The sequence below is a fragment of the Argopecten irradians genome, chromosome 7, assembly GCF_041381155.1.
Source record: "Argopecten irradians isolate NY chromosome 7, Ai_NY, whole genome shotgun sequence".
In the NCBI taxonomy this organism is placed as follows: domain Eukaryota; kingdom Metazoa; phylum Mollusca; class Bivalvia; order Pectinida; family Pectinidae; genus Argopecten; species Argopecten irradians.
Window position 1 is genome coordinate 35618454 of NC_091140.1, and position 23191 is coordinate 35641644.

Genomic DNA, 23191 nt, shown 5'->3' on the forward strand with positions numbered 1-23191 from the left:
ATAGATATAACGTAAGTCAAGCTACAAGCAAAGCCAGAAGAATATCTCGACTCTAGATCTCTACTCTCTCCGATGTACCTTTCCTTGCAATCCATCCTGATCTCCAATTATTGCCAATCTTGCTATATAATGATGAGGGGATATCGTAGTGATAGGAGAGTAATGCTGAAAGAGGATTTAATGTAGGAAGAGTTTTTCTGACCTAAATAGGTCTGACCTTTCTAGGTCGTTAAGGAGACAGGACGAGTCTTTGTGTTGCCTTACATACATCAAACTTACAAAGTAGCATTATTTCCAATTACCACTAGAACTTACAGCTAGACTTCTGATAAACTACATAAAAACCTGCCTAAGTGACCACCTCTGTACAACAACCACCTCTTAATAAAACGAATTCCTCAGAGTCCCATAATTACCAGTACCATAATTACCGCGCAATTTCTACCTCAATTTTGACCCCTGTACAATGACCGCTTTCTCATGGTCCAAAATCACCATGCAATATTGACCCAATTTGACCTGTGTTTAAAGACCACTTGGTTATACAGAACATATTTCTTTGTCCCATGACAGAAGAGGAACTAACACATTTGAACTTTTAACCGCTGACCCAAAGAGTAGAAAGGTTACATCAGGTCACAATTCCTAACACACAGAGCTCAATGCCTAATGGATACAGAGACAGAATTTGTTGCTATCTACTACATCCCAGGACTTTATCAGAAGTATCTTGTGACATCAGTAAAATCCTGATACACAGTAAAAACCTCCAGCTGTCATGTTCTGTCCCTGTGTAACACCTAAAACTATAAACAAACATTTTCTCTTACATATTTGTTGTTTTTTCTGTGTCTTAATAGACAGAAACAGCAGTCACTAACATTCATTTCTGAGTGTTTCTCAGATATAAAAACCATACCGTATATTACAAAGGCTATCTTTTTTCACACAACTCAGGGAGATAACTTCAAGACAGGAGGGGAGATAACTGATAATTACATATAAATAGAAAGTAAAACCCTAGTCATAAGATGGTATATTTCAGATTTGGTCCAATCATCTAGGCTCATGAAAGCAACTCGCTGACAGAGTCGACACACCCCACACTACTTTATACAGATGTAACACTTATAGACATGGTGTTCCTAGTTTATTACCCTGTGTAACTTAGTGCTACACCTGCTCCTTTAATTATTGGTAATGAGCGATTCAGCATATTATCACTAATTAACAGACCTACTGCATGTTATAATTAAGCCTCGAAAGTGCAAACAGAGAACTCCTAATCTGATCAGGATTTGTAGAATTTCTTAGCTCAATCATTATAATATTTAATGTTTGTCCGTACAATGCAAGCAGAAAATTTAATCAGTCAATACTGAACTCAAACAATGGATGAATAAGACTCCAATACGAACACTAATCCTTGTTATGTATCCTTTACATTATTGCAGTAAACTTGCATGAACAAATGAAGAAAGAGTCCTTTAGACAATCTATCAAGTCAATAAACTCTGCATGTGTTTGATTTCATGTGAAATTGGAAGTAAACATCTCTAAATGACTGATGGCTGCCAGAGAACAGAGACTTGATAGAAACAATAGACGAGGATAAAAGAGCTACTGCCGAGCCTGTTTATCATTCTGGCGTTACTGACAAGCTTACATCCATCTGTGTTACTGACAAGCTTACATCCATCTGTGTTACTGACAAGCTTATACATCCATCCTGGTTGTCTCTTCTCTCTAACATCAAACAACTTGATAGAAGAGACCATTGTGGTACAAAGTAGAAATTGTGCATTTTATACTGGCAATAAATCACAACATTTATCTTTCTTTTTGGTAAATCAAATGAAACCACTAGAATTATTTTACTGTTATTAACTCATTCACCTCTGAAGAACACAAATTATGACAAGGACAGTCCATTAAGAAATTTTAGGGGTGAATGAGTAAAAATGTTCCTATGTAACAGTACTTCTTATATTTGGCAACTGCAAATTTTCTTTGTTTGAATTTGCAGTTGCCAGGTATAACTTGCCATGGATCAGTGGTTTTACACAGGGTACTCTAGGCTTTCCTCTGATCTACTTCCTAACTTGGCAAAATTTGTATTTATGTTCTTTGTCACAAAACACCCCAAAACAGTTACAATTCAAACACAATCTATACTTAATAATCTCAAGTTTTCTCATTCTCCTTGTGAAATTTTAAATATCTTGCTCCAATTAAGCAAAGTAATATTGGATATGAGGTATTCTGTACTGACTAACCAAGCATGGATAGTGCATGATAAGTCCACGATTATTGGTATCCTGGTCATTCGACAAGCAAAGCATTTAATATGTCATTCATCAAAAAATCTACTTTCCATGAATAATTCAGGGAACGGTTACTTTATACAATGGACCTGGATATACCAAATCGGAAAACTTGGATCCCAGTCCATTGGAAGACCCCATGGTTGTTTGACTTCCATGAAAAGAGGAATGGACCTCATGCTGGGAACAAAACAATACTGGCTACAACAGCCTGGCATGCCCAATCCAGAAGCTCTAGTACGACACATGATTCTCCAGCAGGGACCATGAAAATGTCAATACCATATGAATCATTCCCTGACCCAGTAATTTCCCTAACACACAGTGAAACTTCTCGTTGGATAAAAATAGGATCAATTTTAGAAATATTTCGGAGGACGAAAGGTCACTCTCTTATCTACTAGGCCAAAGCCATTACTGTAGTTAGCAGATAAAAAACGCCATTTATATTTTTAAAATGTTAGCATAGAACCATCTGATGACACAATGGGAGTCGGGTGTAATTTGAATATTTCTCAATTACGACAAACCAAACCTCAGCTGAAATATCAGGGCAATTTCGGAGCAATAACATCCATTCCTAATTTCACATTTGGTTATAACATCTTAACGTTTTTTTCCCGTTGATCTATAAAAAGCAAATTTGGGCTTGAATATTCAATTAGATTTAATGAATTCACCCAACACTTAGTAATTGTTCATGAAATATCTGTCAGTGCCGTTTGGACAGACTCTGTCAACTGTTGTTAGCGTTTTTGTCTCTGACGGAGAACCATTGTTAGAAGCCGCTGATCATACAGCCAGCGTTCCTTCTGGTCTCAAGAGTTATGTCTTCTGTAATGGGAGATTGTACTAATCTCCTCCAAGGAGACAGCTGACCCTTCCCCACAGCAGTAAGTACCCCCTCCCCCTCCTCCCTCATCCCCCTTGTCTTGTTGCTATTGTTGTTGAAGTAATATTTTAAACAATGCTGACTGCTGATGCTGAATGTTGCTTCGGGGGCTGATTGAGCTATTGGAGTTATCATCTGGAAAACAGGTTCTGTGTGGGAAACAGTTCACACCAAATTCACAAAGATAATCATATTTATAACTTAAAACCCCATTTCGAACAATTTAACACAATTCTCAGCAATAATTTGGTTCCCTGTAAATATATTCCAATGAAGTTTACTTATACCATTGAACATTAATATTTTGGAACTCATTATTACAACCAATTTTGCACTATACTCCGCATTGTTTTTCTTCACTTTATTCCCAATGAATTTCTTTTGAAGTTGTGTATAAAAAATTCCTCAATTTATCTATTGCAATAATTTGAAACAAAACTTTTTTTATAAGAATACATATTTTCAATTAAAAGTGCTGAATGGATTCTTAATAACACCTGAAACAAACACACTTAAATATGTAATTATTCAATAAGTGCAATTATCAACCATTTCCTGTTTGTTGTTTGTCATATGATTAAACAACGTATTTGTTGATTTCCACTTTCGTCATCACTCTGTCATTACCTTAAGAATGTACAAGCCTAGCCTCTTTCATTCATTCATTCAACATATCCCTCACACCGTTAATTAAAAACATTAATGTGACATGTCCATAACGAGATATACACACACGGCCGACTGTAGATCATTACATAAATTACACATTAAATTACTCTACCGCCATAACGAATACTAAAACTATCCATTAACTTGTGTGACAATCCTACCTAAGAACGAAATGTGAAGTGGTTATACTGTCATATCAAAGTATCGGGAAATTCTCGGGAAATTCTATACACATTTTCGCTCCATAAAGGAGATCTGTTTTACACTAGAAATATTATCTCCAATTACCGTTAAAGCTTTCCAAAACTTTGTTGTCAAATATTATAATCCTATAAAATTACACAGAAACAGAAAACCTTCTCTACAGATATCATAGAGACTACTTGAGATGAAGTACGAGTGTTTCTTCATCGAGGAAAGAATTATTTTGAGGAGCTATTCATGCATGTCATTAATACCATGTCAAACTCAATGTCAGAGGCATTTGGAGCAGTTCTGAGAACTTAAGACAAGAAGATGAAGATATTAAAACTAATAACACATTGATTGATACTTGAGATCCATGTAGTTTCAAAGAAATACATCTTGTGAAACAGTGTTTCATTAGAAGAACAGAGGAAACGATACTATGACCATGCAAGTATAATGACTTGCCTTCTACATCTTGGGCACTATATAGCTATAGTTTGAGGACTAAAGAACTTTGTAGGTTGGTGGTTAAACTTCAGGAACACCTGGTCTTTCCTGGACCTCCAAAACCTAGCATGTCAATTATAAATCACCAAAGCTGACAAGAAAATAATGCCAAAATTTCTTAATAGTTGAAGGCAGAGAACTTTCGTTTTGCAATTTGACAAAAATCTCTTTACAAAAGCCATATATAATCATAAAACAATATAGTGCATATATTACAATAGATACAATATTATATGTAGGTCAAATGAGATAGCAAATATGCTATAACAACTATTGGCCGACTCACAGAAATAATACATTCCTTGGCAAAGTGGCCAATCGTTACTAACGTTAACTGAGTAATTAAGCGACTATAGGCCTAGCTGACTCAGTCTACAAGGTGGCCGTCTACAAGATCCTAGCTGACTCAGTCTAAAAGGTGGCCGTCTACAAGATCACCTACTAGTAATGACAAGAGTAGTATGAAGAAAACGATTAGTATCACAAGGTTTTATTATACAGGGTGTGAATCTCTTATTGTACAATCAACATTGTGAAAAGTGAAAAAGACAGAATTTCTGAGTATTCTGACATCAGTATGGACTAGAAATAACTTAAAGACGCAAATGTTCCCATGTTCAGGAGAAATCTGCATTAAACAGGACAGACATGCATACATCCCCTCCTCATTTCATGGCGTAGTAAATAAAATAGAATGCATATATATGCAAGAAATATTCAATGGCTCAAATAATCATACGAAATTGGCTCCTTTGATTAATATTCTACGATAATTTGAAGCTAATGCTTTACCAGAATATAGCATTAACAATCTTGTTAGCCGATAAATGAATATAGCCTTATATAATAACTCATTCGCCAATTAAATCTACATACCTATACATCTGTTTACCTGTGTTTAATAATGAGTATATGATTAATTAACTGTGATACCATTAACGAGTTTTACCTGACTCTCAGGTAATTGTAATGGAAGTATATCATACATAGTCCACCTGTGAAACCTTTAACCTTATAAAAGGTATGACTAGACAGTTATAAATAACACGCAAGGGACCTTTCAGAAATCAGAAATCGATGCGTTCTTAGAACAAGACGGCACGACTACCTAGAACATCCAACGCTTTTGTCTTTAAAATTTATGACCATGATTGTTTAAATCTCAAACGCATTGTGTTCCTTCCTCTAATTCTTTTAAGCTAGACAGCCAATTCCATTAATATTTTTTTCAAGTCTTTTAAAAATCTTAAAACAATATACCAAGAAGACAGTTTATTTTTACATCATATGTCATATAAACATACAATTTTTAATTTAAAATAATTTTGTCTTAAGAGCGCTAGCACCATTGTTTAGAAAAACATGCCCTATATTTAGGATCAGTACAGCCATTGGAGAAACGTCTTGATCTGAAAAAGCATGATAAAGATTTAAACGATGAATTCACATTACATTACAGATATTGATTATAACCTTTTTTATAGCTGTTACATATTATTGATCTGTACTAGCATTAACACCATTCCCATAAAACATTAATAACCAAAGCTACGGTTAGAAGGAAGCATCTATAGTCACTGTGCTTGTGAAGTCAAAACTCGTTAGAAGGATGCATCTATAGCCACTGTGCTTGTGAAGTCAAAACTCGTTAGAAGGATGCATCTATAGCCACTGTGCTTGTGAAGTCAAAACTCGTTAGAAGGATGCATCTATAGCCACTGTGCTTGTGAAGTCAAAACTCGTTAGAAGGATGCATCTATAGCCACTGTGCTTGTGAAGTCAAAACTCGTTAGAAGGATGCATCTATAGTCACTGTGCTTGTGAAGTCAGAACTCTCACATCGTAATTAGAATACTTTAAAGGTTTAGCCAGAAGGAATTTGATTACTGTTGCAGTAAGACTACCCATATATTGATTTTGAGTTTCTGCTCTAGGGTTTTCACTGATAACCAGCTGCTCACAATAACATTGTATCATGGGACCTTTAAAAAGTAATGGTACCTGTATCTGAAGTCAATGATTACCTTAATGACAAACCTTATAACCTATTCACCCCTGGAAACGTGTGTAGATTCTTCCAGTTCAATGGCTGGAATAGCCCATTTTGAAATTTCAGGGGTGAATGAATTCATAGGTTGCTACTTTTGTTTAATATCTACAAAATAATATAATAGTTTTTCTGATATTTCCAGTTACTCATACTCTAATCAAAGAGTCTTCATTACCAATTAAGAAGATTGTTTAATGAATTGTTGATAATGTTGCGTTATTCACTTGTTTCCTCCAAGTTTGAAAATTAATTCTTCTTCGTAAATTTCTGTTCTTAATATTAATCTATCATTTTACTTCAGGGTTATTTCACAATGGTTGGACATTCTACAAGCTCTAACCTCCCATTGGTTCAAAATGCTACTGAATTTTCTCCTGGTTGAATTATGATAACAGGTTATCTCCCCTAGTTGGAATTTATCTCCCCTTTGACTGAGAATATCTAGCAATGAATCCTGGGCAAATTGAAAACAAGTAAATATTGAATAGTAATATAATCATGCAAAGATGATTAAATATGATGTCAGACATCAAAGTTGCATGTCAATCTCTTAATTTTATATTAACTCACTCGCCCTGAAATTTCACAATTACTGTTTAAGTCCTTGATTTGGAAGAGTCTAAATGTGTCAGACAGTCTTCAGGGGTAAATAAATTAATACTGTAACAACAAAAAGAAATGTTTTACATGCTTTATAGGATTAATGACATCCTTAAATATCATTAACATGTCATATTTCACCTCTAGGATATAGTTTTTCCATATTGCAGGTGTTAACGACCTTTCATTTACCGGAGCTGACCGCATCATGCAGCCAAACACTTGAAGCCATACACTCAAGACAGAATGCTTAACCTCAAAACTTCATTCATTTTAGAAACATTTTGTCAGACAAAGAATACAGCAAACAATTGCAATAATTGTTTAAAAAACAAACTGGTTTATCTCAAAAGCCATTAACTATGACACTAGAAACAAATGGTTATTGTCCGAGAAATAAAGAGTTTAAAATACATCATGTTTCTAGTCATTTTATCACACTGTATCCTGGTTTGAGGTAATTAACAAATTAAATTTAAACCACACACGATTTCCGGCATGACCAAACGATGTGTGGGGCACAAATTTAAACAAAATCATCATTTGTTATACCTGTGATATTACCCAAAATGTTTCCTTTTTTTGATATTCCAGAAACATAGGTTTAAGGATATGTGTTAATTGTCATATAATTTTTAATAAATTAGCAAATCTTGACCATAAAATGATGTGTTTTCCTGCAGGTAGAGTTCTGGTGAAACATACACCCTATAAAGCACATCTGTTTATCACGATCTATGTATAATTTGTGCATTATATAAAAATATCTTATCATAATTACAGACATTTTCTTTACACAAATTATTTTTCAAATTTTAACTTTAATTAATTGTATTAGAAAAATCAAACATGTCTAGACATGCTCCAGGTGCAAGTCATCAAGTTTATTATAAATACTCCCAAAACTGTTCCAATTGTTATCTTGAATATAATTATTGAATATATATATATTCACCAAATGTGCATACAATACTAATGGGCCTTAACTGCACCAATCCATCATAAGTTGTCTTTGTGAATAGCCGTTATCATTGGCCGCAGCCGATAATGATAGATGAGTGTGAGGCCTCATTGAGAATGAGGTTTCATTTCTCCGATATACATATACAGCCGAACACACACATCGACTTTGTCAATCTTAAAACCCTGTCAACAGCTCAGACAGCACTTTCTAGATCAATGGACCACAAAGATACTATATCATGAAATGTTTAAAAGGAATCTGGCAGGATTATAAATGTATCTTTAGTCTTCATCAACCATATTTCATACTAATCTTCTATATAAACAGTGATAAACTGTTACTGATGATAAATGTGGATTAGATATCCAGCTAGAAAGTTTTGAAAAATGGCTTTATCAGATGTATAGTGTAGTTTTGACACCCTTCACAAGTCCAGTCTTTTGTGTGTTTTCAGTGATTTGTACCAAACAGCTGCAGGACACCTCCCATACCCCAACACTTCCCCCTACTCCCTCCCCCAACCCCCTCTCCACACCTCGAAATAAACAGACTCCTTGCCTCATTCCTTCACTTTCTGTTTCCTCAACTCATCAATCTTTTAAAATACATGATATGCTAACTGACACAGAAGGCATCAAGGTGGAAGGAAAAAATAAACAAAGAAATATACAAGTAGTAATATATTTCAGTCAGTTTCAGAACGTGAAACTCATTTTTCACAGGTTAAAGGTCAAGCAGATGTTTTTCAAGACTTTTGGACACTATGATCAATGTCATGCTGCATAAATGTTTGCATTCAATGATGACATACACTACCAATTTTTTATGACGGTATTTTGTTTGATTTGAATAGATATAGATGTAAATAAGCAGTATAAATCTGTTTTATTCAGCTGACATTCATCGTGTGGTAGTTATATTTTTTATTTTTTTTTAAACATGAATGAACTAATCGTTGATTTATGGAACTCAATTAAAAACTTACAATACGGAGTGATGTCTGACTGACATTTGTCTCTCTCTGTATTAGTGACATGTACTGACTATGTGTATATATATGCATGTCTATATATGTAGGCTATAGTTTCTCCAGTCCTTGGCCAACATCGATGACAACCTATTAGTGACCCCAGCAGACAGATACAGTCAACATGTGGCTCAATGCCCTGAACACAAAATTCCTCAATGTTCGGCCAAGTTTTATACTCTGTACATGTACAGCAATCTATAGGCAGAATAGTTATATATATAATAAAGATCCAGAAGCTATTAGCTCAGATTTTGGATTTATTCATTAGATATTCTTTATTAATTAATTAGCTTTCAGGCCAATATGACCCCTCCCTCCCCTGACATATATATACAAGGACTACAATTTGTGGAATGGGACCATAGCTCAATGTCGGTGACCAGCTAATGGGATCAAATGTGGTCATTATCATATTTGTTTATAGATTTTATGTTCATCTAGAGTTGCCCTTCTTGTTTGGTTGCTGCAATATCAAACTGCTGAATATGCAATTGCAAGATTGAAGTTAAACAAAAATGTTTTTTAATTTTTTTTTTTTTAATTTCACCTACAACTCTTAGTCTTGCCCCTCTTTCGTTATGGCTTTACTTAAAATCAATAATGATAGCTCCCTCCAATATATCTCAAGCTCCCTAACTTGAGCAAAACTCCTCCCCTTAACAGAACCACATCCTCCCCTAAATTCTGCTTTCCTTACCCAACCAATTAACCTCCCTATCAGTTAATGACCCTAACTTCATCTACAACATCAGACTTCTCCGATCTCCATCCCTGACTTATCAGCTTCACATTTTACAGCTGCCTTCACATCTTATCCATATTGACAAGGCCGGTCAGAACTAGAAGTCACAGAATCCTTTACTGTAACTGCCTTCCTCAACCACTGTTGACAGAATGACCTCGGTGGGAGGGTATTTATCTCGCTGAATCACCAATTAACTAGTTCTCTGATAACCACAGGTAAATATTCCACATAACCAATCGGAATGTTAGCCAGATAACATGTAAGATGAGGTATACTTTCTTAATCTCCAAGTTTGTGTAATCACGAATTGGTATACTATGTACATGTATACCTATATAGCGTAGATTTACACCTAGTTTGGCCAGTGATTGTACCTGTTGACGAGGTATTGTACAGGTAATCTATGGTATGCCCCGTGACCAATATAGAGCGATAGGAAACATTATCCCTAAAAATGTCCCTGAATGTACTTATCAGGGCCGGGGAGGGGAAATGAACTTTTACTGCCTTAACTTTGGCTTGACAAGTTAATTATAGGGTCACTATATCTCTCTCCAACTTTTCAATGAATAGTGATAATCAGAACACTAGAAAGACTTTCTTTATTCTTTCATTCAAAACCTGGAGTACATTTCTGTCACAGCTTTTATCACTTTTTATTTACTTTATAAGTTAGATTAGTGGCAGTACATCTGTTTATGTACTAGTCTTTGGTTTCAGTGATGTATAATGCTTCAAGAAGCATTTCAATCTTTGCTTGTTAAAAGTTCAAAATAGCTCATATAATATAATGATTGTTGTATTTGACAGGTAGAACATTATATTCAAAGGAAGATTACTACTAGTTAAGGGGAGACAATTACCATTTAAGGGGAAATAACTGTAAATAATTATATTCAAAGGGAGATAACTATTATTTAAGGGGAGATATAACTGTAAACATTAACAGTGGTCCAGATTCGGTACAGATGCTAAATAGGGGAGTGGAGATACGAGAGAGAAGAAAAAAAATAAACATAGCAGATATAATTACTGTGTGAAAGACATTCTCATGGGAACAAGACTTATCACCACATATCTTACCAAAACATCAACCCAACAAAACTCCCACTGACATTTAGGATGAACTACTGGCTACCCCTGATGATATCTGAGGCAGTGTCTGATGCCTACTGCATGGACAAGACTGGTGGTGCATAATATCATAGGGCCTGCCCCTCTGCATCAGTCACATTCTTCATCATGATAATAGATCTCCAGAAAGAGATAATATGTGTGTCTTAAATTGCTTTAAAGTGACATTTCAGAACTGTCCCAAGTGGCAGATAGCAAACATTATGCTAAGCTACATCACTTTACATGAGAATGGCATTTGATAAGCATTTACCTATTGTAGGATATATAGGACATTTTAGACTCATGGGGTCAACAGGGTCAAAAGTACAGGATATGTAAAGATAAAAATCTGTGGTAATTTTCTGCAAAGGTAGTACAGATTTTGCATTTGAATTGTTTCTTGCCGATAAATAACCACAACCTGTCAAAGTTGTAACGTTTTTTTGCATTAATATTGGATTTTTTTCCAATAGTCTTTTGAAACAGTTGAAGTATTTTGTGTAGTCAATTACGCAAATGACCTAAATTTATCAGAATTCCTGTTGCAATTTTCAAGCGGGTCAATGATCAAACAGATATATATAAAAGAATCAGTATTCTTCAACTTGAACTTAGAGTTAATTAAGGCAATATGGACACTGTATCTAAACTTAATTGACTCAAAGACAAAAATCTACCTGGATAGACTGTAATTTCAATGCCTTTGCCATCAGCACTTGATATTCTCATTTCTGATGGTCATCCCAGATAAAACTGACCAATCTTTCCTTGCTTCATTAATGTCCAGTAACTAGTCAATTAGCAAAAATTGTATTCTATAAAGTCTTGTTAGCTTGGCAGATATTTTTTTCAACAATTGCTCAGCAACATAGCAATATGTTCTGATTTTCTTAAATATCATCAGCTATTGTATATATATATATTTTTTATTTTTTTTATTTTAATGATTTGGTGTATATATATACATTGCCATTGGCAATGTCATTCATTGATAAAAATAATCACTATATAAGTACACAAATCTTTCTACAGACAGTGTACTCTGTGACCAAATATAGCGTATAACGTGTAACATACAGATATGACCTTACGCTATACAAATATTACCTGTACCCTCACAAATTCTTACTTTGATGTAACTGATTACATGTCTTGCACAAGCCAAGTATAGATTTTCTCAGCTGAAATTGCTTCGGGTCACAAAATCATCAAAGACGGCCAACAATGGATTGCAGAATAATTGAAAAACTTCAAGGAAGATTTGTGCTTTGGTAACAATAGTTTTCGATATGCCCGTTATAATTCGGGGTGAAGCGCAGTGGGTGCTCCATGTCTGTGACCCCAGATTACAGGTAGAGAAAGCCTTAACGACCCCAAGGATCACAGGTACATATATCGACCCTGTCCGATAGTATCTGTATCTCACACTGTAGACATGTATTATTTTACTTCAGGGTAATTTGACAAATCTTATAATCCTATCCGTGTTATAAACATTCAGATTTACGATAGGAATTTCACACGTTTTCTTCAAACATTATCATTACTTTTTCATTTAAGATTAAACATTTGGCATAACGGCATATACTTCTATTTAACATTCCAAATATTTCATAACTGTCTTCTAAAAAAAGAGTAAATAAAGAAATAAAATAAGTAGATGACATCTTATTTGCATTAAGAAATACCAAGGAAGATTATTTATGCCTTAAAGGATTTCCTTCTTAGAACAGGTAAAATATTGCATCAGCAATTTATTTAGCCACTAATAAATGCAATAATAGTCTAAGTTATGAGGATTTAGGATTGGCTTTTGAGTTCTAGATTTGTTCAATAATACCTGGGTTTCTAAGAATTTTTGATAGTAATTTGTTTACATTACAGGTGTTTTTTTTACTTTTTTCCTATATTCAATTTTACCTGAATGCATGCAATTTTTTTCAATTGATTTTTTTAATGTTTACAGTATTTAAGCTTAATTGAACCAGATAATGTGGGTGTTAGCATAGACCCTTGCTTAACTCCCATTACATTTTAATGACTCAATTAATTTGTTCAGTTTTCCTCTGGTCATTAACCTTTCAGATATATAGATACTATCTAAAAATCAATTCACTATGTAAACTCTAAATTGTACCATTTCATTCAATGACACAGAATTATGAGTCAGGTCAAATTACTTAAAATTCCTAGATTGTTATCATCAGTTAAGTGTAAAAATATGTCACTTTAGACAAAACAGTTCACTCCTTTTCCCATAGAAGGTCTATGATGAGGCATACAAAGACAGATTTTTATCAGATCATTTGAAGCCTGAGGGGAATATTGTGGTTTTTATATTATTGAAGTTATCTGACATACATTTGTCATAGTGACACTTCTGTGACATAGAACAACATTTGGATGCCATCAATATCATATATACACTACACTGTGAGAGAGACCTAAGATATCACTCCTTGGAAACTGAGAGCATCTCCCCCCCCCCCCCAAAAAAAAAAAAAAAAAAAACTTTTAAAAAATCAATAATTAAAATCTATACCAGTACTCATCCTCTACCCTTAATACTTACTTAAACACAGTTTCAAAATTTTATTCTTCAATGTTTTATTTCAAAAGAACACAAATCTTTATTCGATTAATATCTTTATAAAATCTCGTTATAAAATTACAATATATACACGTAACAATATGCACAATTATTCTTGAATTATTTTGATCATGTTCCCCCCGAGATCAGAAAATTAAAAATTGCATACATTATAAAATACCAGAGAATACAAAATGACTAAAACCTCTATTCAATTGTAAATAAATGCACAATTTCCTCTCAAAATAACGTGTCTGAGTCATGTAAAATCTTTGAAGCATGCAAGAGTAAAAGCGTTATTATAAAACATTCAATGGAGGCAGAACTTTTCCTTGAGTACGACCTTTATTGCATGCATTCTTCTCTCTACTTCAGTAAATCGACAAATTGATCCGCTATTGATAACTCAGAACTTTAAATAGCCCAGTTTTTTCACACAAAATTATCAAAATTGGCTTAACACACACAATTTTTTGTACCCAAGTAATCTTGTCGGATAAAATCTTTATATTATAATTTTTGTTCAAATCTTGAGCTAACAATGAATGCATTTCCATCATATTCCATTCCAATAATGGCCACGTTCAAGAGACTGGCCGCAAACAAAAGGTTTTTTTTATCATCCCTGATTTCAGTCTCCAAACAATAATTTATCTCCGACAACACCAGGCCTAACAGATCTCCTCCATCAATATGATTACTTGTAACCATGGATACAGAGAAATTGCTGACAACAAGGCACTCGATAGTGTTATAGGCATGTTCTGAGATGAAAAAGAGAAGTTTGAATCTTTTGGTATTTTCAATTATCGAATGTTAATTCTTGATTCAGTTAAAACTTGCAACATGTACATGAATACGTCTTTTGCTGAACTTTCTCAAAGTACTCTAGCCTTGTTGGTTGTTTTACAACAAACAACCTAAAACAAACTATAATTGTCTTGTAACAATGATTAAGCATGTTAATGTAGGCAGATAGATATTCCTTCAGGACTTTCACAAGTCCAACAAGATCTTGTCTCCGACCAGTAACTATAACTTAAGGCTAGCTATGTACCTTATATGGTTCAATTTTCCCACTGGAAACATCACAATTAATGTTCCGGACTATTATAGGTTGTCGACTTTTCACTTTGTCATAATTACAAAGTGTTCCACGCTGGCTTCCCATTATGTATCCTTAACCGAAAGTGCACATGCTCTCGATATAAAATTCTCCTCCAAATGAAATCCACCAACAGATATTCTGCATCTGACGCTTTCAGGAACTTTCAAATTAAGTGACTGTCATTTTATGTCAATTATATTTTCAGATAATTTGTACGGATGGGAAATTTTATACACCCTCCCTTAATTCAAGTTAAGATTCCCTTTTAAGTTGTACACCCAAATAATTACATCATCTTTCTCGATCAATATCTGTACATGTGTTTCCTGAATCTCCCACAATTTTAGCACATTCAATACTTCCGATAATACACTCTTTCAGCCATTTTGACAGTTTTGAATCCTTAGTCATTTTAATTTACAATGCTTCCTTTCATCATTTTTTCAATTAGAAGGTCACAAAGCCATCATTTTTTCTGGATACTCCCTACATTTAAATGTCAAAATCGATCTCCATATCATTAGAGCTTTAACTTGTAGCAACTGAACATATGAAAAACTCTAATCTGTCATATTTCCCCATCTAACAGACAACAGTTAAAAAAAATGCTTGCATTGTTGAAATTGGTCTGTTGCATAAAAAAGGAACATTAATGATTGGAAAATATTGAATAAAAGTGATTATTAAATTGAATAAAAGTGATTATTAAATTTCTTCTTATAGAAGAGAAACTGCTTGCACTGTTGAAATAGCTCTACAGAATGGAAACTAGTCCATGTGTATTGTTTGAAAACATTGAATTAAGTACCCGGTATAGACACTTAAAACACTGTCAATGACCTTTGTGTCCCACTGTTTTCAAAGTCTCGTACATTTTTACAGTATTTTTAAGATTCTGTTCTGATTTATGATTCATATATCAAACTACCCGGTAAATCAAACTCTTAACACATCGTGTGTATAAATCTCAATACCAACACTAGAATTTAATAGTATCACGAGATATATATGACATCAGCGAAGAAAATCTATTTTTACTGGGACCCCTATAAAACATTCTTAAAAGCACAGCAAAATCAATACAATCAATATAAGGAATGCATTGTATGTATTGTATCTGTATAGCTGTCCGATACAAAGATATCCCAGACATATACAATTCAGGTATACTTGCTTTTAATAATTGTCTGCTTGCAGAAAGAGTAATTTTATTTTGGGTTTAGTCACAAAACCACTTAGCAACTGCCTTGTCTAATTTACAGGTCAAAGTTTTGGGTAAAACTATATTTAATAATACTTGCCAGCTGATCAATTAAGACATCTTAATTGGCTTTTGTGAAGTTCTAGGTACTTTTGGTATTCCGAAATCAAGCTTCATTTTTTGTTTCAAGAAGAAGTTGTCAGACTGATATGAAACAAGAAATATTCAGATTTCATTTCAATCAAGATTGAGTTAAAAGTGCAATGTGGGGCAACTGAATTAAGACTGAAATTGACTTACTAAATGTTTATTTCACAATTTAAAAGTCAACCACATGTTACAGTTGAATGAACAGATTGATATGACCTGTAGCTAGTGAACTGGGACACAAGGGTCTTTGACCTTACATAAATACAGATTGATTTCCAAGTCACAGGATGTCATGATCAGGTTGTAACGATCCTGTGTGTAGTAAGTTGTAGAGGAGCCTTCTCTTGTTTAGGCGGGACAAATCTGACATCTACATATATCAACAAACATGGGTCTTTGTTATGAAAACTAGACTAATGTATTTATACATATTCAATAACATTTAAGAAAAACATAGCTGCCAGCTGTCAGATATCTATATCCACCTGTCATAGTTGTACAAATCTGTTACCATAATATTTTTCCTCTGACCTCGTGCTCTCAATTATTGTCAAACTGATTTTTTCATTTAAAATGAAACTGAGCGTTTGACCCCATTTCCACAAAATATACATATGTATATCAGAATGTACTATTAAAGGCCAGAGGGATTTTTAAATGGAAACCATGACTTGAAATTGCGTGGAGGAAAACCAAAGTACTGGAGAAAAATCATTTACAGTCACTACCTAGCAACTGCCCCATGTTGATTTCAATCTTGATCCATGGATAGATTAATTTGTCATGGCTATTATCATTCCCCACTCTCACACAAAATATATCCCACAGGTCTCACATGCATCATACATAAAGCAATTGCACTTTCAAAAGAATTTCTTTTATTCAGAAACACATTACTAATTGCAAATGAAAGGAAGTTCAAATGTTGTAAGATTTACAGTTATATATAATGCTAGTTTCCAATATAAATTGCTAAAGATAAATTATAACAGAAAAAAAAAGTTCATTTATTGGCAGTGAATTATTTGTCTGCTAAGACGTAAAATGTCATTTGATATACAGGACATATCACGTAAATCCCATTTATAATTAATGCTTTATGTGATTTAGCCTAAACCAGATAAGGTTTATTTTGACTGCATTCCTTAGACGTCGAGGGGAAACTTAATGAAAATATTCATGAAGCAGTGATAATACTATCAGTATCATATTTATGATTGGTTCCAGAAAGCGGATACGAAAAGTACTTACCCCATCCTAATTTTTATTTATATATTCTCGACCAATGAGACTATTATTATTTTGATGAATAAATACTACACATGTAATTTCATTCTTTAAACGAGGAATTGAAAAACGATATCTACTCTACCTTAACAGGCCGGCCGATGAATGGAATGTTAGCGACACCTACGTACAATATTACTTACAAAGATATGAATATATGAATAACTGAATCACAATAGGCAGAAGCTACTCAGAAAAAGACACCCGGGTTATCAACAACCTTTATTAAATTTCATAAATTTCATTTGAAGGCTTGTCTGTCTAAATTTCATTCATATTTTCACTTGACCTACATTGATCCGCGGATTTTTGTATCCCCCGCTCCACTTGTGAATAGTAAACAGAGCCAACAGAGCGAAAGTCAATATCAAGGTACTCATCCATTGAAGATCAACACTTGGCAACCAACAAAACTTTTTCACGCTCTTCACTACGAAATTACTGTTGGTTCAGCACAACTACCAATACATGGCCATAGAATACAGAAATCTGGGTTAGCCTCAACAATGGACATCAATAGTTAAAGCTGAAGTGAACACAATCCAAAATCTCATTTGACCTTCATACAATGACCTCCGAGTCCTTGTAGTGTTTATTTTGATTATAAGCCCCAAATTGGAGGTTAGATGTAAAGCTTTACCTAAAGAAGAGGAACACTGGGTTCTTTGGTATTGACCTCAAGCTTTGATATCTTATGTGATAAAGATGAATTATTGATGCTGAGCAACAGAAGTTTTCTAATGAAGCATAATATTGTGGCTTAAATTACTAAAACTCAGATTACACTTTGTAGAATGGACTATAAGTTTCAAAACTTCTTAATTGTTACCATCCTTAAAGAAATTGCTTATCACATTTGCAACCATGCATGGTTCTAGCCTTTAGCCGGCTTTGCCACTCATAAAAAACCACAGGATTCTCACCAACATGCATATGCTTCAAGTAACCATGCATGGTTTTTTTTACAATTACCACAATCCCAGATTGTATACCACAACTTAACATGATTCACAGGTGGTACTAAAGTGCAAAAATCAGCATGACTTCTGTCCTACCATCTGAACATGGTCAAGACGGACCAATAATGAACTGAAATGATATTAAAGAGATTGCTTTTCATGATTGCAAGCAGTTAACATATGCATGTATCCAGATTTTTGCCCGTATATAGATAGCTATAGTGTGCCATATATATGTTTACACTGTCCATCATATTCAGCATATTCCTAGCTTACCACAAGTCAAAAGTGACCAACAGATCTAGACTTCTCACCAGAATCACAATCTTGACCAAAATCTAAGAGATTGTCTCATAATTGCATGCCAGCATGGTTCATCAATATAGACTAGCAAGCTCTACTAGTACAATCTACCCTTGTTTTCTTCATTTTAACTAAAAACAAAACCAAAACATAACCTGAAGGTTCCTATGTTAACCCCAATCATAATCATTTCTGTTCAACCACCTGCTAAATTTGACCAATATCCAAAAGATTTGTCACATGATCGATCGATCGCCGGCACCATGATGTGATCTAGCTGTAGCCTATAGCTGCCATGTTCAATCTACTCAAGTTTTCAACCTAATTCTAACTATAAGCAAAGAGCAAAAACAAAACATAAGCACATGTAGTTCTCACACCAAATCACCATCAGTTTGACCAATATCTGTACCAGCAGTACAACCACCAGTAACTCTATATATCACCCTGTCTGCAAGCATCTGTGGGAGACAGGAAAGGCCAGACCCATAAACCATCGGCCAAAAATCCCAATTACTGACAACAACCATCATATAGCCATGCCTGCATAATAACACTGGGTTCTCCCATTAACAGCCACCAGATGGCATTCCTCGACCAACCTGTTCCAGAATCCATCCACTATACCCTGACAACTGCTACCCTTGGGAAACATTGCCTAGACCTATATTTTTTTTTACAATGTAGCAAAAATGAAAAGCAGATCATGAGAAAATCGCACATTGCTGTAATAATTGGAAACAGGTTCCGAAACACCCTCACAACTTCCTGTCAGCGACTTGCTGCTCCCTCTATAGTTTTTATCGCTATCTGTAATCTGACGCAACATACATTATTGATATAGCTCAAACAGACTTAAAATGTTTGTCTTCGCAATGGTGGTGTAAATGGGATAGTCTTGTTTCTCTGCAGGAATGTCACAGTGCAACTCTGGCCTTCTGTCAACTGTATTAAAACTAATAAAACACCCCGAATAAAACCATACACAACCCCCACTCAAGAGCATAAAGTACAATTTGACAGCTGGCTTTCTGGGTAGAAAAAACAAGATATTTCAAACCTTTTAGAATTTCATTTAAGTTTTTTCATACCCCTAGCCCTGTCCTGATTTTTTTGATGAATGACATCTGTTTAGCGTAATAGATTTAACGATCTATATCAAGCAGTTAAAAGCTGGTGTATTGCTAATGATAGAGCACTGGATAATGTACAATTACTACCAGGACATTTTACCAAACAGCTGTTTCGTTTTCTTTTTATCATTTTTACAACATTTAAATTCAAACGGCGTTTATGATTCCTGTGTACACTATATATGCACATTTTTTGCATTGGGATGGAATATTTGGGGGTGTGTGTAAATAAGATATTAACTTGATCACATTTATATAACTTAAGAAATACATACCCCAACATGGCCTTCATAAGCAGCCATATGCAGTGGTGACCATCCGGCGTTATCCTTGTGCATCTCGTCCAGACCGCGGTCAAGCAGCTGCTGGACAATGTCCACATTGCCTTGAGCAGATGCAATACTAAGCACAATCCTTCCTTCAGAATCTATAGTATCCACGGCACAACCCCAGAAAAGGAGCTGGTTCACAATCTTAGAGTGTCCCATGGACGCTGCGGCCAGTAATGGCGTCCTTCCTTTGGTATCTGTGTGATCACAATCCGCGTCAGAATCCAGCAAGAGCTCACAAACGTCCATGTGACCTTCACACGCAGCCACCAAGAGTGGGGTCATGCCATCTTTGTCCTGATGGTTGACCTCTGCCCCCTGCTCTAACAGTATGCTGACCACGTCTTCATGACCTTGACTAGCAGGAATACATAGGGCAGCGACTGACAAAGCTGTGCGGCCATCACAATCCTCATGATTGATGTCCGCATTATATTTCAAAAGGTGGTTGACAATTTCAGCATGACCCATGTAGGCCGCAGCAATCAGTGCCGTTCGACCTTCATTATCTGCTTTATTTACATCAGCATTATGCTTCAGTAACTTTAACACAATTTCTTCGTGACCTCCCCAGGCTGCGGCCCTCAAGGCCGTTCTCTGGTCAGCGTCAGCGTGATTCACATCAGCATTGGCACTTAGAAGTAAGGTAACAACGTCAGTATTTCCACCCCAAGCCGCTGACCGAAGCGGTGTCCATCCATCTCCATCCGCATGGTTAACTTGAGCACCGGCCTTGAGAATCGCAGCAACGACCTCGGGATGACCTTGTCTTGCAGCAAGGTTCAAGGCCGTTTGACCATTCTTATCAACCACTTCAAGTTCTACAGATTTTGACAGAATGAAATTTACCAGTTCTAAGTTTCCCTGGTGTGCCGAGGTATGTAACAATGTCCGGCCATTACTGTCAATCTGATTCACAGGAATATCAAGTTCCATTGGAAGTTTGGGTTCAGACTCTGCTTCCTCTATCATACTTGCGTGTAGACTTGCTGTTTGTGCCTCCTCTGAGTCCTCAGGAGGCTTGGCACCAGCGTCAAGTAAAAGTTTTGTAACCTTCTGTTCCTTGGGCACACCTGCCGACAAGCTGTCCTCCACGTTTGCCCCTGACAGCAGTAATATCTGTACCAAGTGGTGGTGCTGGAGCGGGTCCTGTAAATTAGCCTTCACCAGATGCCCCGCAAAATCCTGTACTTGCAGAGCAGTTAATTTGGGGCCATTTACCATGGAATGCATCGCCAACATGCCATGGCCATCAGCAGCCAGACAGAGATACTTTTGTGTACAGTGTTTGACATCCAACAGCCACTCAGCGAAGCTGTGATGGAACAGTATTTTGCAACAGTCCTCTCCCTCTATTAGTATCTTGGATAATAGCTTGAGTCTACCTAGAAATTCCTTCTCCGTTAGCGACGTGTTTTTAGTCCTTACACACTGAAACAGTTCAGACTCACTGAGTGGCGTACGGGAGGCCAAAATCACATTCAAAATCGGCTGTATCTTGGTAAATTGCTTACGAACAAACAGTCTTTGGCACAACCACAAATACAAACCATTCAATGTTCCTGGAATCTCACGAATCTCTCTCAGCATGATAAAATTCTCCGCAACACCATCCAGCACTTTCTCTAAATATAGGAAACATCCATTGCTTTTGATGTGCAACTGATTCAACATTTCCGCGGTGTCACGACTGAGATGCTGTCGCAGTTCCTCCTCCTGGTCCAGGCGGCACAGAATGTACTGTTGGACATCCCGAACCACGTGAGATTTCCTCAGATCGTCCAGACTAATTTTACGGAACCCTGTAAACAATCGTGTGACAGACTTGCTCTGTTTACGAGAGGAACACACTAACAATAACCACTTAGGGAAATCTGCGTGATGATTGGCTAACAACTCCGCAATTGTTTTACTGCCAGTAGTCCTATCACTTGTACATGTTAAGTACGACTCATCAACCGAGTCCACGAGCATGAACAGGGTCTGTTTTGGTGACTGTAACGTTGACAGTGGCTCCAAAATAGCCTTCTGGAATGCCACATCCGGATTTTTTTCACACTCACTCGGACTAATCAACTGTTGTATTTCCGTGGAGCTAACGAGCTCTTTGTAGCCGGTGATTAGGTTTGATTCACGTAATTGTTTCACAAGGCCACGGATAAAACTAGCCAATGACAAACTACCGATATCATGAGCTTGACAGAAATGGAAGGACAAAATTCTCTTGTTTAGTACTTTCTGTTTTCCCTGTGTTGCGGTTGGCCACACCAATTCACAGCACAGGGCCGTCTTACCACACCCGGGTCCGCCCATGATGAGGGCGCCACATGTCTTGGACGAGGGTCGATTCTCCAGGCAGTGGTTAATTTTACTAAAAGCCCACTCCCGGCAGAAAAAGCGCTTGCTTTTCAACAGGCTATTAGCCATTTTTATCCAGCTATCAGACACAATTATCCTAAATGAAAATCATATCCAGATGTCGGTATAATTTTTTCACATCCCTCCTAATTTTCTCCGACACTATAATTCCATCAAAGTCTATCGTAATATGTAATAAGATACTTCACACATCACTGAAAATTAGTCTCTATTTTACTTCATGAGAAAAGTAATTAATTATCTCACATCGCTGTTTTTAATTTTTTCTGCATGCCAACGATCAACTGGTGTCGTCTTTTCCTCTTTTTAAGAACGATATCCTGGTGCGAGTTTTGCATCATCTGAAATACACAAAAAGTCAGTGTAAAGAATGCCTCGTTAATTTAATCTTAGCTAATTATCTAATAGCTTATAAAATATCAACCACTGCCTAAAATACCTTGAATAAAAAAATTCTGGTAAATCACATACTTTATACATTGTATGTATATATATATATACTGTCAAATCCCTGATATGGGTATTTTCCTTTAAACATCACATGCATAAAACTGTATTCATATTATGGCTGATTAAAGGGTTTATTTATCATAGTGATGTCAGTATGCAAATTGCCATAATCACCGTAAATAAACATCAGGGTCCTTATATATATATATATATTAT

General features: G+C 35.6%; 1 protein-coding gene across 2 annotated transcripts in view; it reads right to left on the reverse strand.

The window, feature by feature from the left end:
- Positions 1-23191, reverse strand: part of LOC138328271 (ankyrin repeat domain-containing protein 50-like) — a 62031-nt gene that overhangs the window by 15612 nt on the left and 23228 nt on the right. For both annotated transcript variants that reach the window (XM_069274999.1, XM_069274998.1), the window contains exon 2: positions 20093-22866. In XM_069274999.1, coding sequence (XP_069131100.1) covers positions 20093-22573 — 2481 coding nt within the window. In that variant the 5' untranslated portion in view covers positions 22574-22866. The remainder of the gene's footprint in view (positions 1-20092; positions 22867-23191) is intronic.